At 42.5% G+C, this 21,131-nt stretch overlaps 1 protein-coding gene across 1 annotated transcript in view; it reads left to right on the top strand.

The window, feature by feature from the left end:
• CSMD1 (CUB and Sushi multiple domains 1) overlaps nucleotides 1–21,131 on the top strand; it is a 1,871,580-nt gene that overhangs the window by 1,567,916 nt on the left and 282,533 nt on the right. The window contains 2 exon segments of the mRNA XM_072775779.1: nucleotides 11,536–11,727; nucleotides 12,192–12,318. Of these exon segments, the coding sequence (XP_072631880.1) occupies nucleotides 11,536–11,727; nucleotides 12,192–12,318 (319 nt within the window).

Raw genomic sequence — 21,131 nt, 5'->3', positions numbered from 1 at the left:
TGGTCTGTCGTGGGTGGAAGGGGTCCCAGCCGGCCTGTCGTGGTGGATGGTGTCCCAGCTGGCCTGTCGTGGATGGATGGCATCCCAGCTGGTCTGTCATGAGTAGATGGCATCCCAGCTGGTCTGTCGTGGGTGGACGGGGTCCCAGCTGGTCTGTCATGGGTGGACGGGGTCCCAGCTGGCGTGTCGTGGGTGGATGGGGTCCCAGCCAGTCTGTCTGTCGTAGGTGGATGGGGTCCTCAGCCGGTCTCGTGGGTGGAGAGGCTCCCAGCGCAGGGGCCCCGGGGGAATGCGGGGCTGCTGTCCATCCTGTATATTTACGTCACGTCTCCCCAGGGGAGCTCCGAGTGTTCTCATAGATGTTTCCTTTCAGGGATCGGATCAGATGGGAGTCCCTGCACCCCAGGGGCAGGAGTGTGTAAGGGAGGGATATTGCGCTGGCGGGAAGGGGCGCGGCCGGGGCTCAGGAGGGAGTCCAGGGCTGGACCTGGTGGGGGCCACTTCCCAGGGCTCAGCCATTCCCGCCTCCCTCCTGGGGGAGCAGCCCTGCCCATTCTCAGGCTCTTGGGGCTCAGAGAGCACGGGCCCTGGGCCCCTGGGCTGTGCGTATGGATGCGCCTCTGGTCCCCATGGGGAGCCTCGCTGGGAGAGAAGGTGGCTCAGTCATTAGGAGCAGAGCAGGACTAGAGTCCCGTGGACTCCCCCACAATGATTCTCATTCATTACCTATGAGATTTTGGGGCTGGATCCGGTGAATCCCCCACAGCCGAGAGGCGACCGCGAGGCCCCCTGTGGTCTGTGGGCATCTGTCTGGGTGAGTCCACATCCCGTCCCTGCAGGAAGGTCTGGAGCCCCCGGCAGGCCCTCCCAGCATGAGCCGAGGGGCAGGGCCTCCACAGTCAGAAGCATCCCCCACCCCTGCCTGTGTGGAAGTGCGGGGCTTGTGCTCCCACGGGGCCTGACCCCAGGGCGCCCCTGGGTTTCCACGGTGGCCAAGCTCCTCGCTCTGTCACTCAGGACCTTGTAACTCACCGTCGTGTAGGATGATTTTCCAGGTTATAAGAGAGGCATAGACGGAACTGTGGAGCGCGCAGCAGCACCGCAGGTTCTGCAAACACCCCTGATAGCACCCCTGCGTGTTGACAGCCGTCTTCTCGGAAAGACTCCCCTGGAGTCAGTGCCTCATTGTCTCATTTGGTTCCTAAGTGCAAAGAAGACCCTGAGGTTCCTGAGTGGAAACAATACATTAGCCACAGTTTGTAGATCTCTGCTAAAGCATTACTGAAAAATTAAATGTTATAGACATTGGGTTTTAGACAATGGGAGTTAAGATGATGTGCTGAAAAATCCATACTACTAATAAATGATGGTCTTCAAAATAACTCAGTGATGTGTTCCTAATGTCCCTTTTCCCAGTTTTCACACCATTTTTCATTTCATGGATCAAAATTTTCCATAAGGAGCATGGCAAAAAGTTATGAAAAATTTTGGCCACTAAAAATAATTATATTGTTCAATTTCGTAGGAATGCTCAAGTTTCTTAAAGAAAATGTTGCTGAAAGTATATCTTGGTGTTTAAAAATGTGTAATTATATAACAGTGTGATCCAACTGTATGTTAACTGTAGTATTTGTGATGAGTATATTAGTAGATGTCTTTGACTTGCCACTATATTGATGTTTATTTTCACAAGGTAGCAAGATCTGTGTTTAATCTGGCTTTACTTTCTTCCCTGTTTTGATATCAAATTAGTTAAGTATAAATTGCTAGAGTTTTCAGTTCTTCTGAACTTCATATATGGACGTGCAGATTCTTCAGGATTGCAAACTCCTATAGCTAAATTTTAAATAAATCAACAATACTTAAATTCTTGAAAGAGTTGAGGTGTTTTAAGCAATTAGCAAGTGTCAGAGTTAAAATGAAAACATGCCGAGTTTTTTTTTAGACGTATTATTCCTGAGGTCCCCGCTCCATCCCCGAAAACAGTCTTTTTCAAAGAGAAAGTTACTTCTTAAAAAAAAAATTATTTGTTTATTCATGAGAGACAGAGAGAGAGAGAGGCAGAGACACAGACAGAGGGAGAAGCAGGCTCCATGCAGGGAGCCTGAGGTGGGACTCGATCCCGGGTCCCCAGGATCACGCCCTGGGCCAAAGCCAAAGGCAGATGCTCAACCACTGAGCCACCCGGGCATGACAGGAAGTTACTTCTTAAACTATTGTGCATATAAGAAATAGAGTAGCTACCACTCTGTCTGGAAATAGATTCTGAAAATAATCAAATCACATTTCATGTAGTTAAATGTGCTATATTGTTGGCTGACCTCATCTGGCTGTATTTCTGGATATCCCTCTGTATACATGTGTATATGTGTATGTTTTTATCTGTAAAGCTGACAGAAGCATCCACAATCAAGCATGGCGTGCTGCTTGCGGTCACCTGTGCACCCCTTGGAAAGTACAGGTGGCTCATTTAGAAGCAGCCATATTTCATACTGTGTGGCTGCCTATAAATGGGTTGCCCTGTACTCGCATCCTGTTTTCACTGAAATCCTGATGAAGGACCTCAGACTCCAGCTTGGTGAAGTCTTCCAGTTGCCACGTAAAATGTGTATCCATCCTGTTCTGCGTAAGCACGTGTTGATGTGGTAGTAGGACTTCCAATCAAAAAGCCCTAAAGGGTGAGGCTATGCCTCTATGTTGAAATAGGATATGATATATGAAGTGCTTAATAAGTGTGTATTGAATTAACGAAGGGATGTCCTATTAATTTGTCAGATGTTATCTGTTGTATATTATTTGTCTTCCTGTAGAGATTGTGAGCTCCTGGTGAGCCAGGACTGAGATCAATTGATTTTATATTATCAGCACCTAGCAAAGTATCTGAAATACAGTAGGCACTTTACAAATACATGTTATTTAAGTGATTTCATAGATGAATTAATGTTGTAGGTTAGAGAATAAGATTTTCCAGATATGTGTTCTCTATAAGATTATCTAAGTGATCTAATTCTTTCACTACAATGCCCATTAATATTGGGTCAAAAACAGAAAAAAATATTAGATGATTATACTCCTATATTTTTATCAATTAAATGAAATATTACTAGACTACACTACTATATGTAAAGTATTAGCCTTATCATCAGGTAGAAATCATAATAAAAATTACATTTTATAAAAATAATAATGATAGCTTACCTTTACAATTAAAGTAGCCATTTATCACATCAACATTTTTGCTTAAAACTAAATATGTAAAAGACGTGGATAATCTGAACAACTGTGAGCTTAATTCTATGGTAGAAAGAGCCATATTTATAAAAATTTATAGAAGTTCCTATTTTTTTTAAGTATTTTGTGCTCCTCCAACAATTTATCTCTAATATAAAAATAAGTGATACAACAAACCATGGAAATAATTGGAAAAATAGAAAAACAACAGAAAAGAGGGATAGGGCAGTGCTGACAGCACAAACATGCAGTAGATTGTGTCCACGTGGATCCATGGTTTCCAGACCATCTCCCTATTGCTCAGATGCTCGTTATAGTCTGTCGCTATTCATTATCGTGTGTGATTACAGTACTGGACAGTAAGTTCCATGAGGCCTGGCATTGTCTTGTACCGTGCCCCCCAAATGTTCACAGCATGTTTAATTATTTCTAGAAGAAGTTGTTGATGAAGGAGTTTCTGGTTTTCCTGGATCTTGCACTGGTTCATCATGAGATGGCACCACTATTAGGCCTTGTGATGTTTCTCATCTCCCTTGTGCCCTTTGTGAGCTCTGTGCCTTCTCTAGTGTCCCCGCCCCATTACCGCCATCCCTTAGCTGCCACCACTCCTCTCAGGCTCCACTTGTATGATGGCATGTTTGCATGCTTCGTACACACGTGACTTTACTTCACACACTACCCTGTATCCCACTGCTGCAGCCTACCCTCGGTGCTAGGTAAACATCACTTAATTTTTCCTGCTTTCCCCCCTCACTCCAATCCATAGTCCATAGTACCACTGATTCTCTCTTTGCAATGCTACCAGTAACTGCCAGGAGCTTTCTTGTGCAGAAACCTGTTTCCCTACCCCACCCCTCTGCATACTCCCTCTCTCTACGTGCCCCAGGGCTGAGGGTGGCCCTTTCCTGATGCCTACTGAAAATTGTTCTGCATCCCAGGATGTGCCACATTCTTCCAAATGCTCACATGACTGTGAAGACATTCTCTGGAGACTTCTCTGATTCTATAACCACCCCAATGCCTACCATCCTTCTAGATGAGATCTATTATGTCTCCTCTGTAAAGCTGAACTCAACCTCCCTGTGTCCTTCTGCACCTCTCTCAATCTTCCCATGAACCTTTGCCATAACAAGTATCATATTGCTTTTAAAATATTTATTTTCAGGGCATCTGGGTGGCTCAGTTGGTTAAACATCTCCCTTTGGCTCAGGTCATGACCCTGGGGTCCTGGGATTGAGCCCCAAGTCAGGCTCCCCTCTGGGCAGGGAGCCAGCTTCCCCGTCTCCCTCTGCTGCTCCCCCTGCTTGTGAGTTCACTCACTCTTGCTCTGTCTCTCTCTCTCTGATAAATAAATAAATAAATAAATAAATAATCAATCAATCTTTTCTCCAATCTATTTTCTTACCTTTGTAGGTAAGTAGACCATGGAAAAAAGGGCCCTGCTCCATGCAATTCTACTCATTGTACCTAACAAGTTCCCTGACTCTTAAGTCACAGTCAATCTGTTTTAAAAAGTTATATAATGTGCTGATTGTAAGTTCTTACCACAGCGTATGAGTTAGAACAGTGTTCATCAGTTGGCTGCATTTAAAAACTAATTTGGTGTGTTAAACATTAGTGAAGACTAAACACAAATTCTTTCTTGGAGCCTTCCCAGAGTGTCAGTAACACCTTGGGCCACTGCACAGCTCTGTGCAAGATCACATTGAAGACTCACTTTGCATGTATACAATATATTTAGAATTATAAAATATTTCAAGTTTGACTCCTGGAATACTTAGATGAGATTACCTTGCTTGATGATGATTGTGACATAGTTCATGAAAACCGAGGTGGTCCCGGCAAAGGAGGCGATTGCTTATTTTGGTTATCTGATTTCCATTCTGGTTGTCAACAGGCTTTTTGATATTTCACACTGGAACTTAGGAAGTCGCTTTTCTGTTGAGACGTTTTCACCATCCTGTTGGAGAATGCTATTTTGGAGAAATTCAGAGTATCTTCCCACGGAATCATGAAATAACAGCAATAGTAAAACAATATTTGGGAAAAATAAATAAATGAGGAAAAAGTGGCTGATAAAAAATCAATTTGAAAGCAGTACCAGCTACAGCTAAAACACTACATCGATGTATAATTTCATAAATAACAATTTAAAACTCAAAGGCAAGCACGCATACCTCACCTAGAATTTCATTCCATGGGATCCCTGGGTGGCGCAGCAGTTTAGCACCTGCCTTTGGCCCAGGGCGCGATCCTGGAGACCCGGGATCGAATCCCACGTTGGGCTCCCGGTGCATGGAGCCTGCTTCTCCCTCTGCCTGTGTCTCTGCCTCTCTCTCTCTCTCTGTGACTATTATAAATAAATAAAAATTAAAAAAAAAAGAATTTCATTCCTAAGTAATGAGAGTTGTGTTAAAACAAGAAAAAAAAAAAAAAACAGGAATCAAACATTTCAGGAAATTCACTGTTCGTGAACTTTCCGTCTCTAGTGAACCACCAAACTAGCCTGAAGCAGGGCTCTGATGTCAAACCACACTTGTCTCCAGATGACGGCTGATCAAGAAGGGAATAAAAATATATGTAATTCAATATACTTCTTTCTACTGAACTCAAGTGTGAAAGTGTTTCCTTTGTGTGTGTGGTGTATGTTTTGCTTTCTTGCTTTTGGTTTTTTGTTTTGTTTTGTACATGACAGCCTTCCTCATATTACCACGGAGATTCCCACCGGAAAGCATGTTATTTAAATCGAAACAAGTATCGGGCATAATTATATGATGACAGACTTCTATAAACATTTGAAACTTTTTCAGTTGCTCATAGAAGATACCAGAGGTTCGTAAACAGCAAGCACTGAGGCCTGCTGAGCTGCGTTCTCAGGGCTCGCCTACACACGGAGGCACCTTCCCAGGAGCTGTTTAGACAGAGGCTGGAGGAGTCCCCGGGGCTGCGGGGCTGAGCGCTCAGCCCCAGGGTGTAGAATGGATTAGGTCTAGAGCAGGTTCTCATCTCACACGAGTGCTGTGCTGGGAAGATAAGAACTGGACCAAACGCTTGAGAACTAAGTGGAAGTGTCTCATGACGCTAATATTTTGTTAGATGTTCAAGATATATAGAATTGAATCCTTCAAAAATACGGAGACTGGGTAAATCCTGCACAAGATACGGAGTCGTCATCTTCATCAGCCTGATGTGTACAGCCTGTTCGCACCAGAACCTTTAGTTGAAAGCATCTTGGCGATTTATAGGACTTCAGAAGAAGTCACAGACAAATAGAAATAAATGGAATTGCTAAATAAATTCAGCACAATTGCAACTCTTAGTAGATAATGTTTTGAAATAAATGACTTCATCTTTTGTAAAGGTTCAGTGGTATAAAGAAAACACAGAATCGGTATTTGCTGCACTGATCTGCAGGCTGGTGGCTTCGAGTAGGAAAGACCTTCTCTCTATTAGCAGCTATTATGACTGATCATTTTAAGTGTTTTAGATTCTGATTAAAATGGAAATGTCTCTTGATTACAGGAATATCTTTGTCGATCTAAAGACAAATCTTAAAAAAAATGTTTTTGAGATATTTTTGGTAAATGACAGGAAAATCCTTTCCTGAAATGGACATAGACTTAACATCGGAGAGTTTTACTTTGCTGCTTCGGACCGCTGCGTTATCCACCAATGCAACTTTCCCAATGCTTAGAAGCAGTATTGAAATATTTGGGACACAATGATACCACGACTCCCTGACCCCAGAGCGAGCAAAACTCAGTCGAAATGAATTTTATTTGATGTGCTGAGAGAAGCAACGGAGCAGGGCCATGTCTCTGGTGCTGGTTGACAGACTGAACCCAACACTCAAACTGGAGAGGAAATTTTGAGTTCCTGAAGATCTTTCTCTAGTCCTTTGCAGACACTGATCAGTCGCTCTCTCGGGGCTTCCTCCGGGAGTAACCGTCTATGATTCCGGCCAGAACTAGGGATTAATTATTGAATCACGTAGCAGTTTTGCAGGAACAAAGCTTTTTTTGTGGGACTGAAGATGGGAATTGGACTATCCAAATACCCTTCAACTTTCTGATAGGGAAGAGGAATGTGGTACATACAATGATGTGGGGTAGGCCTGGAGGCCTTGGGCACTGAGGAATCGAGTGTAGAACTTTTTCTAAATAATTAATTTCATGATGCCATTGAGGACTTACGTGAACTTTGGAAAAAATAATAGAAGGCATCGTAAGAAAGAAGGGAACACACCTACTGGGGAGAGTAACTATCCTTCCAGAAATAAGTGGCTCCAATTCTCTGTGTAACAGAATGTGGCCTTAAAAAAAAAAAAAAAATCAAGATTAAATGATAGAAAAAGCTATGAAACAGGATATTTCTCTCATAACTTCAACCCAAATAAAATTTGATAGACATTTTTATTGGTACATCTTTAATTGTTTTCCATTTATTTATTTATTTATTTGCCACCTCCAGAAAGGTTCTAAATTTTTTTTTAATTTTTTATTTATTTATGATAGTCACAGAGAGAGAGAGAGAGAGAGGCAGAGACACAGGCAGAGGGAGAAGCAGGCTCCATGCTCCGGGAGCCCGATGTGGGATTCGATCCCGGGCCTCCAGGATCGCGCCCTGGGCCAAAGGCAGGTGCCAAACCGCTGCGCCACCCAGGGATCTCTTTTTTTTTTTTTAATTTTTTTTTTTAAATTTTTTAGAAAGGTTCTAATGTAAGTTTTAGTGCAGAGCTTTGCCTGCAGAGCTCACGACCAGAAGGTAACGAGAACGTGCGGAAGTCATACGGGAAAGCCAGGGTCATCCCTTCACCGACAGAGGCACACATCTATCTCCATCAGGGATAATCTTGTATGACGAAACACTTCTGTGTAACCCGCGAACGACTGGTTGTGAGATGGAAGGTCTTGGGCACGCCTGGCAGTTCCTTCGTCCAGGGCTGCATCCCCCCCCCCGCCCCAAGACGCATGCGTTTCAAAGCTTAGTTTAGAAGCATGAGGTGGAATTTGCCCACTTTCTGCCATTCTGAGTCTCGTGAAAGCCTTCACCAAGAGTTGATAAAATCATCTAGCTCTTTGTGGTGCTCGCATCTGATCTTAACGATCGGATTCAGGATTTTAAACATCTCCACTTTCAGAATATTTATTCATTCGACAATCGTTACTATAAACGTTTTTTAAAAAAATCCAGATTCCTGGTGCTTCTTGAAAAATCAGAAGCTTGTGTCACAGGAGGTGCGAATTTTCCTGGGACAGCAGGTCATCACTGCCTCCAAGGGTCTGCTATCACGCACGGACCTTGCTGTTCAGGGGTGAGGCCTGCACGACCCATGAGAATTCAAGGCTGTCGTTGCTCGGACAGATTCCGTAGTTTACCCAGCGTCCTGTCACAAGGTGTGAACAGCTGGGGTAGGCACCTGGCTCGTCTTTATAATTTGCACACCTGGGTTATGTCTACTGAACATGTTCGACGTGATGTTCCACCGGCATCTGATACTCAGATACTTCATCTGTCTTTGAGATAGTGAAGCATTTGAGATGTTGCCTCTCATGACCGATGGGGCCCTCCTCCCGCGTGGCCAAGGGAAGCCCTCACCGCCTTGCTGGGTTTTCTCCTCCAGGCCGGGGGTGGGCTTCTCAGTTCCTCACACCCACGCCACACGGTTTGAAAGAACTCAGATGTCCTCGCCGCCAACCAGGAACTACACGAAACAACAGGAGAGACTCTCCTTAGGCTTCTTCTTTCCATCTGTAGAGAGAGAGGCTCAGGCGAATCCATCGGGAGGCCTTTGTAATGCTCGCATCCCACGGTCGCCTGCCGACGCCGATTCCCAGCTTACCCTCTCCCTTTCCCCTCGGTGCGTTGGCACTTTGTGATCAGACCAGAGCGGCCGGTATCCGCACGGGCCCCGACCCCCCCTTCCTGCCTGCCTCCCCTCCCTGCTGATTTAAAACACCCTTTGGTTTTGCATAGAATCGATGATATGCCCCCATGTTCTTTCCTTCTGGGCATCCGAACTAAAATCACTTGCATGTCTTAAATAGATCAGAGTCCGGGTAAAGGTACGCTTGGTGGAGACTAACACTGCAGGGGGACACTTCCGCAAAGACTTGTCTTAGCAACTGCGCGTCAGTGACCACATGTCATTTTCCCTCCCGTATCCAAAGTTACAGACCTGAATCCTGACTATGCAGAGATCAGCGGGGTGCGGGTATGTGGTGAATCGGCGTCCTCCATGGAAGCCACCTAAGAGTGCAAGCTGGCAGGCAGACAGCGAGGATCACTAGTTCCTTTCCTCTTTTTTCTTTTCTTTTCTTTTCTTTTCTTTTTTCTTTTCTTTCTTTCTTTCTTTTCTTTTTTTCTTTTCTTTCTTTTCTTTTCTTTTTTTTCTTTCTTTTCTTTTCTTTTTTCTTTTCTTTCTTTTCTTTTCTTTTCTTTTCTTTCTTTCTCTCTTTCTTTTCTTTTCTTTTTTTTCTTTTCTTTCTTTTCTTGTCTTTCTTTTTTCTTTCTTTCTTTTCTTTTCTTCTTTCTTTTCTTTTCTTTTCTTTCTTTCTCTCTTTCTTTTCTTTTCTTTTTTTTCTTTTCTTTCTTTTCTTGTCTTTCTTTTTTTCTTTCTTTCTTTTCTTTTCTTCTTTCTTTTCTTTTCTTTTCTTTCTTTTCTTTTCTTTCTTTCTTTCTTTCTTTCTTTCTTTCTTTCTTTCTTTCTTTCCTTCCTTCCTTCCTTCCTTCCTTCCTTCCTTCCTTCCTTCCTTCCTTCTATTTCTTTCTTTGGAAAGGAAGAAACCAAAGTTAGGTGGAGGTAAATGTCAACACACCATGTGGTGCATGAAGTTTCCGGCTCTACTCTTGAGAATGATCAAAATTTGCATCGGGAAATGAGGAGAGAAGCCTTAGTATAAGACTGTCTCCACAGATGCCCTTAAAACACTGCCTCATGGGCAGCCCTGGGGTCTCAGTGGTTTAGCCCCGCCTTCAGCCCAGGGTGTGATCCTGGAGACCCGGGGGTCGAGTCCCACATCGGACTCCCTGCGTGGAGCCTGCTTCTCCCTCTGCCTGGGTCTCTGCCTCTCTCTTTCTCTCTGGTCTTTCATGAATAAATAAATAAAATCTTAAAAAAAATACTGCCCCACATGAAGCCCACATAGAGCTCTAAGTTCTGCAGAAGTTAAATCTTCATTTCAGTCATCTATCCCTTTGAGTTGGAGAGCTAAGTTGGGGGAAGCCATTATAGTGATTTGCTTCTGGGGATCGCACCGTGCGTGGCGTTAGCTGCCTGTTGCCCCCGTCACGTGTGCCACAGGCGTGTGGCAGGTGGAAAGTCACAAGCCCGTCTTCTGTGAGTAGGAACAACTTCCAGGTTCCCCCTGAAGCTTAAGATCTTGGAGCTTCGGAGGAGGTCGGTGTGAGCGTGGGTGGCTCTTGACCATGGGCGAGAGTGAGTGATGGCAGTAGGACTGTGGAGAGTGTCCCAGGGGCAGGCTCGGGCCTCACAGGGAAAGGATGTGGAGGCAGGAAGGGCTTGCAGCTCAGTGACAGAAGGCTTTGAGGCTTTTTTGGAAAGGGTTGGGAGGGCCTTTTATTTTTTCCTTTGATATAAAGAAGTGATGTTTTTAAATGAAGAAATGTGTGGATATTTAGGTGTGCTGCTCCCTCTTGTCTTGAAGCAGTTTGAGTAAAGGAAGACTTGCTATAAACGCTTCCCTCCGGGGCCCTTGCTTTGAGACGCAGCTTAGGCTTCCTCCTCTGGCTGCTGCTGCTTTCTGGTGTCCTGGCACTTCATGGGCTTGGCTTGGTTGGAGAGGAAAAGGGTGTGCAGGGAGAGGAGGAGGCTGTTTCCACAAACTGCCATGATAGGAGAGAGATTTTTTTGCCCCGAGAAAATGTGCACCCAGTGACTTTGGGCTGGGGTTGTCTCCAGGGAAAACTGAGACTATAGTATGAGAGTCCCACATAATTCCAGCATGCCTGCAAGGCAATGCGGACTAGTAGGTGGCATTTGGAAGTCTTTGGAAAGAAGATTCTCCTAGTAAGGAGACATAGAGAGGACCGTAGACATAGATTCTCCTGTAGACATAGATGAGAACAAGTAAAATGATCAAACCTCGTGTAACAGTAAACAGTCACCAAATAAATGAAATCGAACGGAGACCCACATCTGCCTTTTCCTTTCTAAATTCACAATCTTCTTTTTCTGTCCACGTCGCCCGGGGCACGCGATGACTTGCCCTGCTTTGTCTTTATTGGCTGTTTGTGCACCTGCTACCGTGCCTTCCGCTCAGTCTTTCCCCTCCTTTCTCACAGGTTTCGACCTGGTGAAGTGCGAGGATCCAGGCACCCCCAACTATGGCTATAGGATCCGAGACGAAGGCCACTTTACTGACACTGTGGTTCTGTACAGCTGCAACCCGGGCTACGCCATGCATGGCAGCGACACGCTCACTTGCCTCAGCGGCGACCGCAGGGTGTGGGACAAACCGCTGCCTTCCTGCGTGGGTGAGTTGGGCAGACCCCCTCCCTCCGTCCCCCCACAGAAGCAAAGCTCAGGGCCCAGCCGCAGGTGCTGGGGAGAGGCCGGGGCCTCTGCTGTGCTCAGCGCTCACTCCCCGCGTTCGCCCAAGACACCGTGTTTCTGTGGCGTGGGTTTTGCATAAGAAAGATCTCCCGGTGCTGTTTTACAGAGACCGTAAGCACAGAGTTACTATGAGAATCATAACGTGAGTGTTTCATCGCTTTATATTCTCGACCTGAATTACGTCCTGGGTAATGTCTTCCCATCAGGCTAATGCCAGGGAACAAGGAGAGGAAAGAAATGATGGAGACAGACGACTGTACATTTTTCTCTCTGGGGCTAGGTATACAGTGTGGATGTGATGGTTTGGGGTTTTGTTTTTAAAATAGCTAAACCAACCCCTGTGGGTCCCGGAGTGAATCCCCTCAAGTGTCGGTGTCTCTTGCAGCCGAGTGTGGCGGTGAGATCCACGCAGCCACGTCAGGGCGCATCCTGTCTCCCGGCTACCCTGCTCCCTACGACAACAACCTCCACTGCACCTGGATCATAGACGCAGACCCGGGAAAGACCATCAGGTACCTGTTTTATGTTGGTTTCAGGGGATTTTAGAATAGAGGAGCATCTTCAATTTCTGCAGTGGGGATAATAGCACATTTATCGTTTCTGAGTCAAAGAAAAACACATAAAGGGGCACATAAATTTTTTGTTAGCTCATAGGCTTACTTTGGAGTGCCTTTGAGAACTTGAGGTAAGCCATCTGTAAAAAAGAGAAAAATAAATGTATGTTAGCTTTTGCTGCGTAACAAACAGGCCCCCAAATCTAGTTGTGTAAAACAAGTGTTTATCTGCCCACGACTGTGTGTTGCCTGGGCAGCTCTGCCCCGGGGCAAGCTTGACAGGGTGATGGCCCAGGATGGCATCACTTGGATATGCAGACTCAGCTGGACACTGAGGAAGGCTGGGGCCTCTTCACATCACATTACTGTTCCTTCAGGAAAATAATTATGGTTGGAAGGTTTTTGACAACAAGAGACAACACACTTTTCAGATATGGGATTGCATTCATTTGCTAATGTGCCATTTGCCAAAACAAAACACATCCATGAGATAAGATTCCAGGGAATATACTCCACCCCTCACTGGAGAGAAAAGCAGAGTCATACTGCAACAGGGCGTGCTACAGGGATGAGGAGAGTACGTGGCTGTTTATCACATACCAAAGTAAGTTTGAGGTAGGCCCAGAAAGCATTTCAGTCTAAAGTTACACACAAGAAAGAAAATCTTATTAAAAAAAAAAATCCCAGAAAACTGTGTTAACATTTCAAAAGGAAGTACTCTGTTTCAACTGATGGTTCTCAGTTATTATGGTAAATTTTTATGCCAATAAGTAAACCAGCAAAAAGCAATCCTTTTAAAGTAACTTTTCCATGTTCCAGTCAGGAGGCTGTTGTCAAAAACCATGGCACATAAATCAAAAAGTAATTTCAGAATAAGTTGTTTCTTGATTATAGTTCTTGACGGACAAGAAGAGAGCCTACCGTCCTTTGCAGAGCCTCATAAAAGTTTCCCTACTTTCATTAGTTCATCCCTTTCATTGCAGTTGTTCTGAAATCTATGTACAGAGATAATGTTTAGAAACTCTTCCCTACTCCCCAAAGCCCTACCCCCAGCTCTCTGTTCTGTTCTCTGCACCTGTGCGCCATTTTGCCCACGAGAGACTAAATGGCCAGTGCAGCCCCCTCTTCAAATACATGAAGTTGAATTCAGCAGGAGGTGAAACCCAGAAAACCTCTTTCTGGGGCAAGTGAATGGATAGACGCATCCACAAACCACTGATTTTTTTGTCCTTATTCACAAAAGGAAGCCGGGCAAACCTAGTGGTGTATTTTAAACAGACGTGGGGCCACCATACTGTGGCTTCATAACTTGATGACAGTAATGGAATGAAGGCCAAGGGGAGATGCATGTTCTATCCCATGACACTCTGTTCCCTTCTTTTGATATCTGTCCCCTGAACCCCACCTGCTCTCTTTGAAGTCATGACATGAGCATCTTACCAAACGAACATGGCACAAACTATTACCATTTTCAGACCACATTACTTAAGAGGAGGAACTTTAATCCTGTATATAACGCGACAGCTTATTTTATAATAACTATGTTAAAAATAAATGTGAGTCCTTGAGGCATCTGGGTAGCTCAGTCGGTTAAGCATCTTACTCTTGATGTCAGCTCAGGTCGTGATCTCAGGGTTGTGAGATGGAGCACTGGGTTGGCTCGATGCTCAGGATGGAGTCTGCTTATCTCTCTCCCCCTCCCCCCCACCACTCTCTCTCCCTCTCAAAAATAAATAAATAACATCTTTTAAAAAATAAATAGTTTTGGGTCCTTAATTAAGATAAATGATTAAGTAGATAGTTATTGATCTTTTGAGACAAAAATAAGGTGTATTTGAGGAGTGACAATTTAAGAATCTGTATTCTTTATGGAAATCAATGCAGTCATTTTTCCATTGAACTAAATAAAACTAAATATTAGTTCTTAACCTTGAATTCCTGAGAGCTTGGTCTGAGTATCAGAAAAACTGTTACACTAGTTTTTATTTTGAAAAATTGTAGGGGTTCTTTAAGACTGATGAAATAGCTTTATATAAACAGGATCTATTTTAGGAGGATTCCAACTTTTGGCATTTTTTTTTATAAGTTCCTTTGCAATTTGTTTCCTGAGAATTAAAATGAGCAGGTGAATCTAATACTTCATTAACATTTTAATAAGAAAAGAGAAAAGAAAGTAATAAAGAATGATTTGAAGTAATAAAAAATGTACACCTTTTATATCATGTGCTGAGTTTGATATTTAACTATTAGGATTCTAGGGGGGAAAAGATGCCAGTTTTTTGTTCTGGGAATGTCTAATGTCTCTTCCATATTTTTCACACGTGGGAGCTTATCAATTTATATATAGTTCTTTCTGATTTAAGCCATAAAGCCCTTTCTGATAAGGAAATTAAAAAGAAATATCAATATTTATAATTAATTTCTTCAACTGTATCTAAAAAGGTTTCGAGTGATTTCATTAAGAAAATATATATAATGGTTAGTGTGGTACTTTGGGGAAAAAACATACTAAAAAGTACAGGATGTACAATTTTAGGCTTAGAATGGTGCTAAAACTCAGAAAAATAGGGCCTGGTCTTAGCTTTGATATTTGTTGGTGAGTTACCAAGTCTTCGTTTTCCTGCTGGTAACTTATCCAACATTAACTACACTGTTTACTTGATAATGAAGAATGCATCAGTTATATAAACATGAGTTTATATAAACGGAATTCATCATTACACTTTCAGACTATGATTTCTTTAACGTACATGGTTTTCCCTCTCAAAAAATGAATAAGCCACAGGCCCCCAGAAATTATAAAAGGGATGGTTTCAACACACTTCAGAGCCAATTATTCCTGGGCCTATTTTTCACTGAAGCCCAGAGCAATTTCTGATTGCATATTGCTATAACTTTTTGTTCAAGGTAATAGAAGACCCTAAATAGTTACTGTTATATGGCACTTGGGTCTGCAAGAGGTTTGTAATTTTAACATATATTCTATAAAGCAGTTACCTGAGCCGAATTTAATTAAAAGTCTAATCACAAGACATTGTAGTAAATTTAGCCACATTTAGCATTCTATGTAAACATTTCTCCAAGAGACTCCGTGTATTTCATTGCTGAGCACAGCTATAACTTATATAATAAAGGTAAGAGCGCTATAAACATCTTCGGCAAGCAGCATTAGAGGCCACATTTTACATCATCGCATGCGTACATTGTTCCCTGGTTTTAATTGCTTTTCTGCAAGTGTAATTGTCTGGAAAACTCACTTTGAAAGTATGTCTGTTCCTAATCGTTCACAGGAAATTGCATTTCGAGGTATGGTTGAGGGGAATTATTTTAGAAAAGCTCATGGATTATGAGAAACATCAGAAGCACATCAAACATTTACCAAGATTGTCCAAACTGTCCCTATGTCGACTTTTACAGAAAGTGAAATGTGAGCTGGTGGTCCTCGTCCCACCCTGATGTGTCCGGGAAATGTTTCCTGGACACACCGGCTGGTGAAAAGAGTATAGTGAGACGTGGCTTGAAACTCTAGGGATATTTTAATTCATTTTTCACCAGACTTCAAGATCCTCCTAAGAAATAGAGTCAAGAGGAAAATAGTGAGGGTGCCTGGGTGGGTCAGTCTGTTGGGCATCTGCCTTCACCTCAGGTTATGATTCTGGAGTCTTGGGATCGAGCCCTCTCTCAAGCTCCCTGCCCAGTGAGGACTCTGCTTCTCCCTCTGGGCCTGCTCCCTGCTCTCTCTCTCTCTCTCACTCTATCTCAAATAAATAAATTAAGTCTTTTTTTTTTTTTTTTTGAAGATGAGGGATCCCTGGGTGGCGCGGCAGTTTGACACCTGCCTTTGGCCCAGGGTGCGATCCTGGAGACCCGGGATTGAATCCCACGTCGGGCTCCCGGTGCATGGAGCCTGCTTCTCCCTCTGCCTATGTCTCTGCCTCTCTCTCTCTCTCTGTGTGTGTGACTATCATAAATAAATAAAAATTAAAAAAAAAGATGAAAATGGCAAGCGAGTCACCACCATTCATTAGACACTTCTGTCCAATCTCAGTGATGAGCCTTAGCAAATATCCTGGTAGCCTAAGTCGGAAGCCTTTGGGTGACATAGGAGGGGGCCAGAAACAGACCACCCAAGGTGTCTCCTTTCCTAGCAAGAACACAAGTCATGCCCATCTTTTGTAAATAATGTGAAGAACTTACTAGCCGAGAGAATTTCAGTCCACAAGAGGGAAGAGACCAGCAGCGCTATCAAGTCTGCTATGTCTTGGGCTGGCTTCAGTCCTTAGTGTGGGGCCATGGGGATGGCCTCCGGGTTTAGTGTACCTCCCCAGCCACTTAGGAGACGGTGGGTGAGACCAGAGCTCTGCAAGTGCTCCTCACGTTGTGGGATCCCGACACGTGTGATTTCAGTTATGACTGTCTAATTAACACCCACCCTCCAACAACACAGTTGAAATTCCAGTAGAAATCTGTAGACTGGGAAGAACCACATCACGGACAGAATTCTCTTTCAGCTCTTCCCATATCACTACACAAATGACGGAGGCACGTCACCACCCCCGGCTGACCGCGCCTTCTCTCACAGTCCCTGGATAGTTGAGCACGGAGCATCTGCTCTTCAGTTCATGCACAGACAGCAAAGCATGTTGTGTTGCCGCCTTGTCTCCTGCAATAAACCCACTGGGCATTTTACAGCATGAGAAAGGGCATTGGCCAAAAAAAAAATGGAAGTATGGAAATAAAAAGAGCAGTAACAGGGGAGGTGAAATTCAGGTGGAAGGGAGACAGAGTTATGGGAGAAGTTGGCATTAGCCATGTTTCAGACACACGGAGCACCCCACAGACGCCCTCCAGGCACCTAAGCTCCACTACTACAGGTATCACCCCCTGCTCCAGTTTCTGCTTTTGTTCTCCCTGTGTCTGCAACGCGCACCTGCCTCCAAGTCTCTGGGGATTCCAGTTTCCAGGATTACCTTCTGTTCTTCATTATTTCTCCTCCTCAGTCTCCAGTGTTGCCCCCAACCCCCCAAAAGGAAGGCTGTTAGCATTTGTCTCACAGCATTCCTCTGGTAATTGCATTAAATTTCTTCCTTGTAAGCACTGAGACCAAATTAGCTTCCTATGAGCCAGAGCCTTGCCAGCGCTCCATTTGTTTATCTTCTGTTCTTGTTATCTGCTGCTTCCAGTTCCGTACTTAACGTGCTCATTACCTTCCTTATTTTAATCCTGTCCCAGCTGACCTTTCCAAATCCATGCTTTACCCTCCCCAATCTCTCAAACACTCCCATCGCCAGTCAGCAAGCATAAGCTCCTTAACCAGAGCTGTAATACCCCCTTTCATCTGGCTGACTGTGCCTTTACACGTTTATCTCTAACTACTCACATACATACTGGTCCCTAATCCCAGCCGGCTCTACCGGCCCTGTCTCTTGACCTCTGCTCTCCCCAATTATTCCTTGTTGCCTCATCTCCAGACTCTTCCCATCTCTTAGGACCCAGTTAAACTGTCAACTCCTCAACAAAACTTCCATTCTTACTATCCCATCTAAAAATAACCTATTATCATCTCTGAACTCAGTATTTCTGCCCTACAGCTATGTTCCTTCTGAACATATTATCTGTGTTAACGTCGTAGCCATGTATCAAAGGATTGAAGGCAAAACTCTTCATATCACAAGCTTCTCCTGAGCCCACACTCCTGCTATCTTCCTGTCTCATTACTCCCATGACTGAAGCTCCCAGATAGCTCTTGCTCACCCACCACTGCTCCAACTCTCCCTCTTCCAGACTAGGAACACATGGGGTCTGTCAACGGACTGCAAGGCTTTTTCCACTCCCCTGTTCTCACTCAGGGAACGCGCTTTATTTTGTTTATTAAAAATATTAATTTAAGGGCTGAAGAATAAAGGCATATAAAGACATTTTGAAAGTTATTTTAAAAAGACTCCCGTTATCCCTCTTTCAGATGTGATTGTTAACATGCTGACATGTCTTGCATGTACATATGCATATTTTATAGTGCGTGTGTAGTTGAATATTGTCTCTTGTTAGTTATTTGTGTTTTTCTTCATTTTTGATATTATACATAATTGTATACCAAATGGTATTGCAAGTAAACCTTTGCTTTTATTTGTAATTAATACATTGGAAAAAACAACCACAGAATTTTTGCTGGGTGAAATGGTGGAAACATTTCTTCCAGGTCTTACTATATATCTTTCTATAAAACAAAACAGATCGTCTCACTTGCCCACTTCAAAAAATGTTTATTCTGTCTGCTTATTATGTGCAGGATAAATTGAAGCCCATTGGCATGCTATTCAAAGTATCTATTTCTTCCCTTATTTTAAAAATATTAGAATAGTGCTAGAGAAAAATGAAAAGCCTGCAAAGTAGTTTACTGTCTTCCTAGATGCAAAAGATAAGTACAGCTGAAAATCTGGTATATATTTCCATAATTTCTCTATGAGAGCCTGAACATATACAATTTTATTTATTCATTTATCTTTTTATTGAATTATTTTTACAAAAACAGTATCATGCCATATGTTATTCTGAACATTTTTTCAGTTTAATAAAGATAGTCAATGTTTTAGGTTCTTATTAGTAATCCTACCTCATTCCCTCTAGTTACTGCATAATATTCCATTGCCTGAATGCACCATCATTTGTTTAAACCATACCTTGTTGGGGTGATCGAGTTGTTTTCAATTTTTTTCCCTGTTACCAGCCATGTTGTATATTCACATTTAAATTTTTATAGCCATTACAAAATTGCTTCTAAAAAGAGTAGATACCACCTCCAACAATGTATGAAAAGGAAGATTCTTCATGTTTTCACCAAAACCCAAAAAAGTCTTTTAATCTTTGTCAGTTTTGTAGTAAAAAAAAAAAAGTCTCTCCAACATTTTATTTGTTATATTTATTTTAGCTTTTATTTTTTAACATTTTTGTCATATTTATGTACTTACTTGTTTACTCATTTCTGTCTCTCTTCTTTTACTTGAATTCCTTTCTTTATTTCTCTCTGCCTGACAAGACCTGTCCTAGACATCTTGAGGCAGAATTGGACACGTGCCCTTCTATGCTGACCTACAGCCTTATTCATACCTGTTTGGAGCTTGAGATGCTGTGCCTTGCAGTGGATTTGGGTTTTTGTTTTCTCACACGCCTTTGCCTGAAATGAATAGGAGTTCTTTAAGGATGATATTATATTTTATTTGATTTTTAAATGTTCCCTCCCTAGTGGTATGCTGTCTGCCATATTGACTTTCAGTATTTCTTTAATTCTGAATGGCTCTTACTTTATTTGTACTTAATTTTTGTTATATCATATTTTTTGTTGGAATCATGAGACATTTTCCAAATTGGCAAATTTCATGGCACCAAGGAGCAGGGGTTGGTTGTCTGTGAAAGCCTCTCATTGGCATATAACAGACATACCTGAAGCTGCACAAAGTATCGGTGTATGGCTTGTTCACAAAACAACACCCATGTAACCGGCAACCAGAGAAAGAAATAGAGCATCATCAAGACACAGCATGTGTCCTTTCGGCTTCATTTGAATCATTCATTCTCAAGGATAATAATTATAAAAAAAAAATAAAAAAAGGATAATAATTATAACCTTCAGATCAGTCTTGCCTAATCTGAACATTATATAAAATGGAATTATGCAGTGTTACATCATCATTTCTTCAACCTTCATTCCCACTGATAGAGCTAGATTATTGCATTGCATGAATACACCACAATTTATTTATTTATTCTGGATGTTGAGGGACATGTGCATTCCTTTTCTGGTTTGGGTTGCCATGTTGAATATGCTTTCATGTATTATTTGGTGAACGCATGCATGTTTTTCTCTTGGATGCATACCCAGGGTTAGAATGTCTGAGTAGTGGTGAGTCCTAGACTCAGCTACAGCAGATTCTATCAAAGGATCTTCTAAAGTGGCCGTACCTATCCTTACTCCCATCACCATGTAGGTAAGACTTTGAGGGTTTCCACCTTCCAACTACACTTGGCATTGACTGTCTTTTTCATTTTAGCCATTCTAATGGATACGTAGTTGTTTTAATTTGCATGTCTCTGAGTAAAGACACCACTTTTTTGTATGTTTATTTGCCTTTCGAAAATCATTTTTTTGTGAATTGCCAGTTGAAATCTTTAGGCCCTTTTGTTTTCTGTACCAGAATGCCTATTTATCACTTGTTGATGTGTATATAGTTTTTATATACCCCGAATGCAAATATTTGCTAATTATATGTTTAACACTTACCTTATACTCTATGGTCAGTCTTTTGGTATCATGATGTCTTTGTTAAACACAGGTCCTTAACTTCAATGAGTAAAATTTATTTTTACTCATTTTTGTTTCATAGATAGTGGGCTTCTTACCTGTGTTTGAATTGTGTTATGTCAAATGTTTTTTGGAGTTGTTTGTATTTTGGGGTCCAGATTAAGAAATTCTGCCTCTCAAAAGTTATAAAAATCTTATCTTAGGTTTTCTTGCAGATTTATTTTACCCTACATTTATGTCTCTATTTCATCTGGAGTTGAGTTTTGTGTATGTATGAAGAACATTCAGGTATTTTGTTGTTGTTGCTGTTATCATTAGTGAAATTCAATTGGCCATTTGTTGAAAAGTCAGTCTTTCTTCATGGTATGTTACAATGTGATTTTTATTATAGATAGATCTATAGATATATCTGTTTCTGAACTTTATTCCATCCCATTGATCTATTTGTCTAACCAACTTAATGTTTTTCTAT

This window comes from Canis lupus, chromosome 15 (assembly GCF_048164855.1).
Source record: "Canis lupus baileyi chromosome 15, mCanLup2.hap1, whole genome shotgun sequence".
Lineage (NCBI taxonomy): Eukaryota > Metazoa > Chordata > Mammalia > Carnivora > Canidae > Canis > Canis lupus.
Note: the sequence above shows the minus strand (reverse complement) of the source record. Positions and strands in the feature narration are given on the sequence as shown.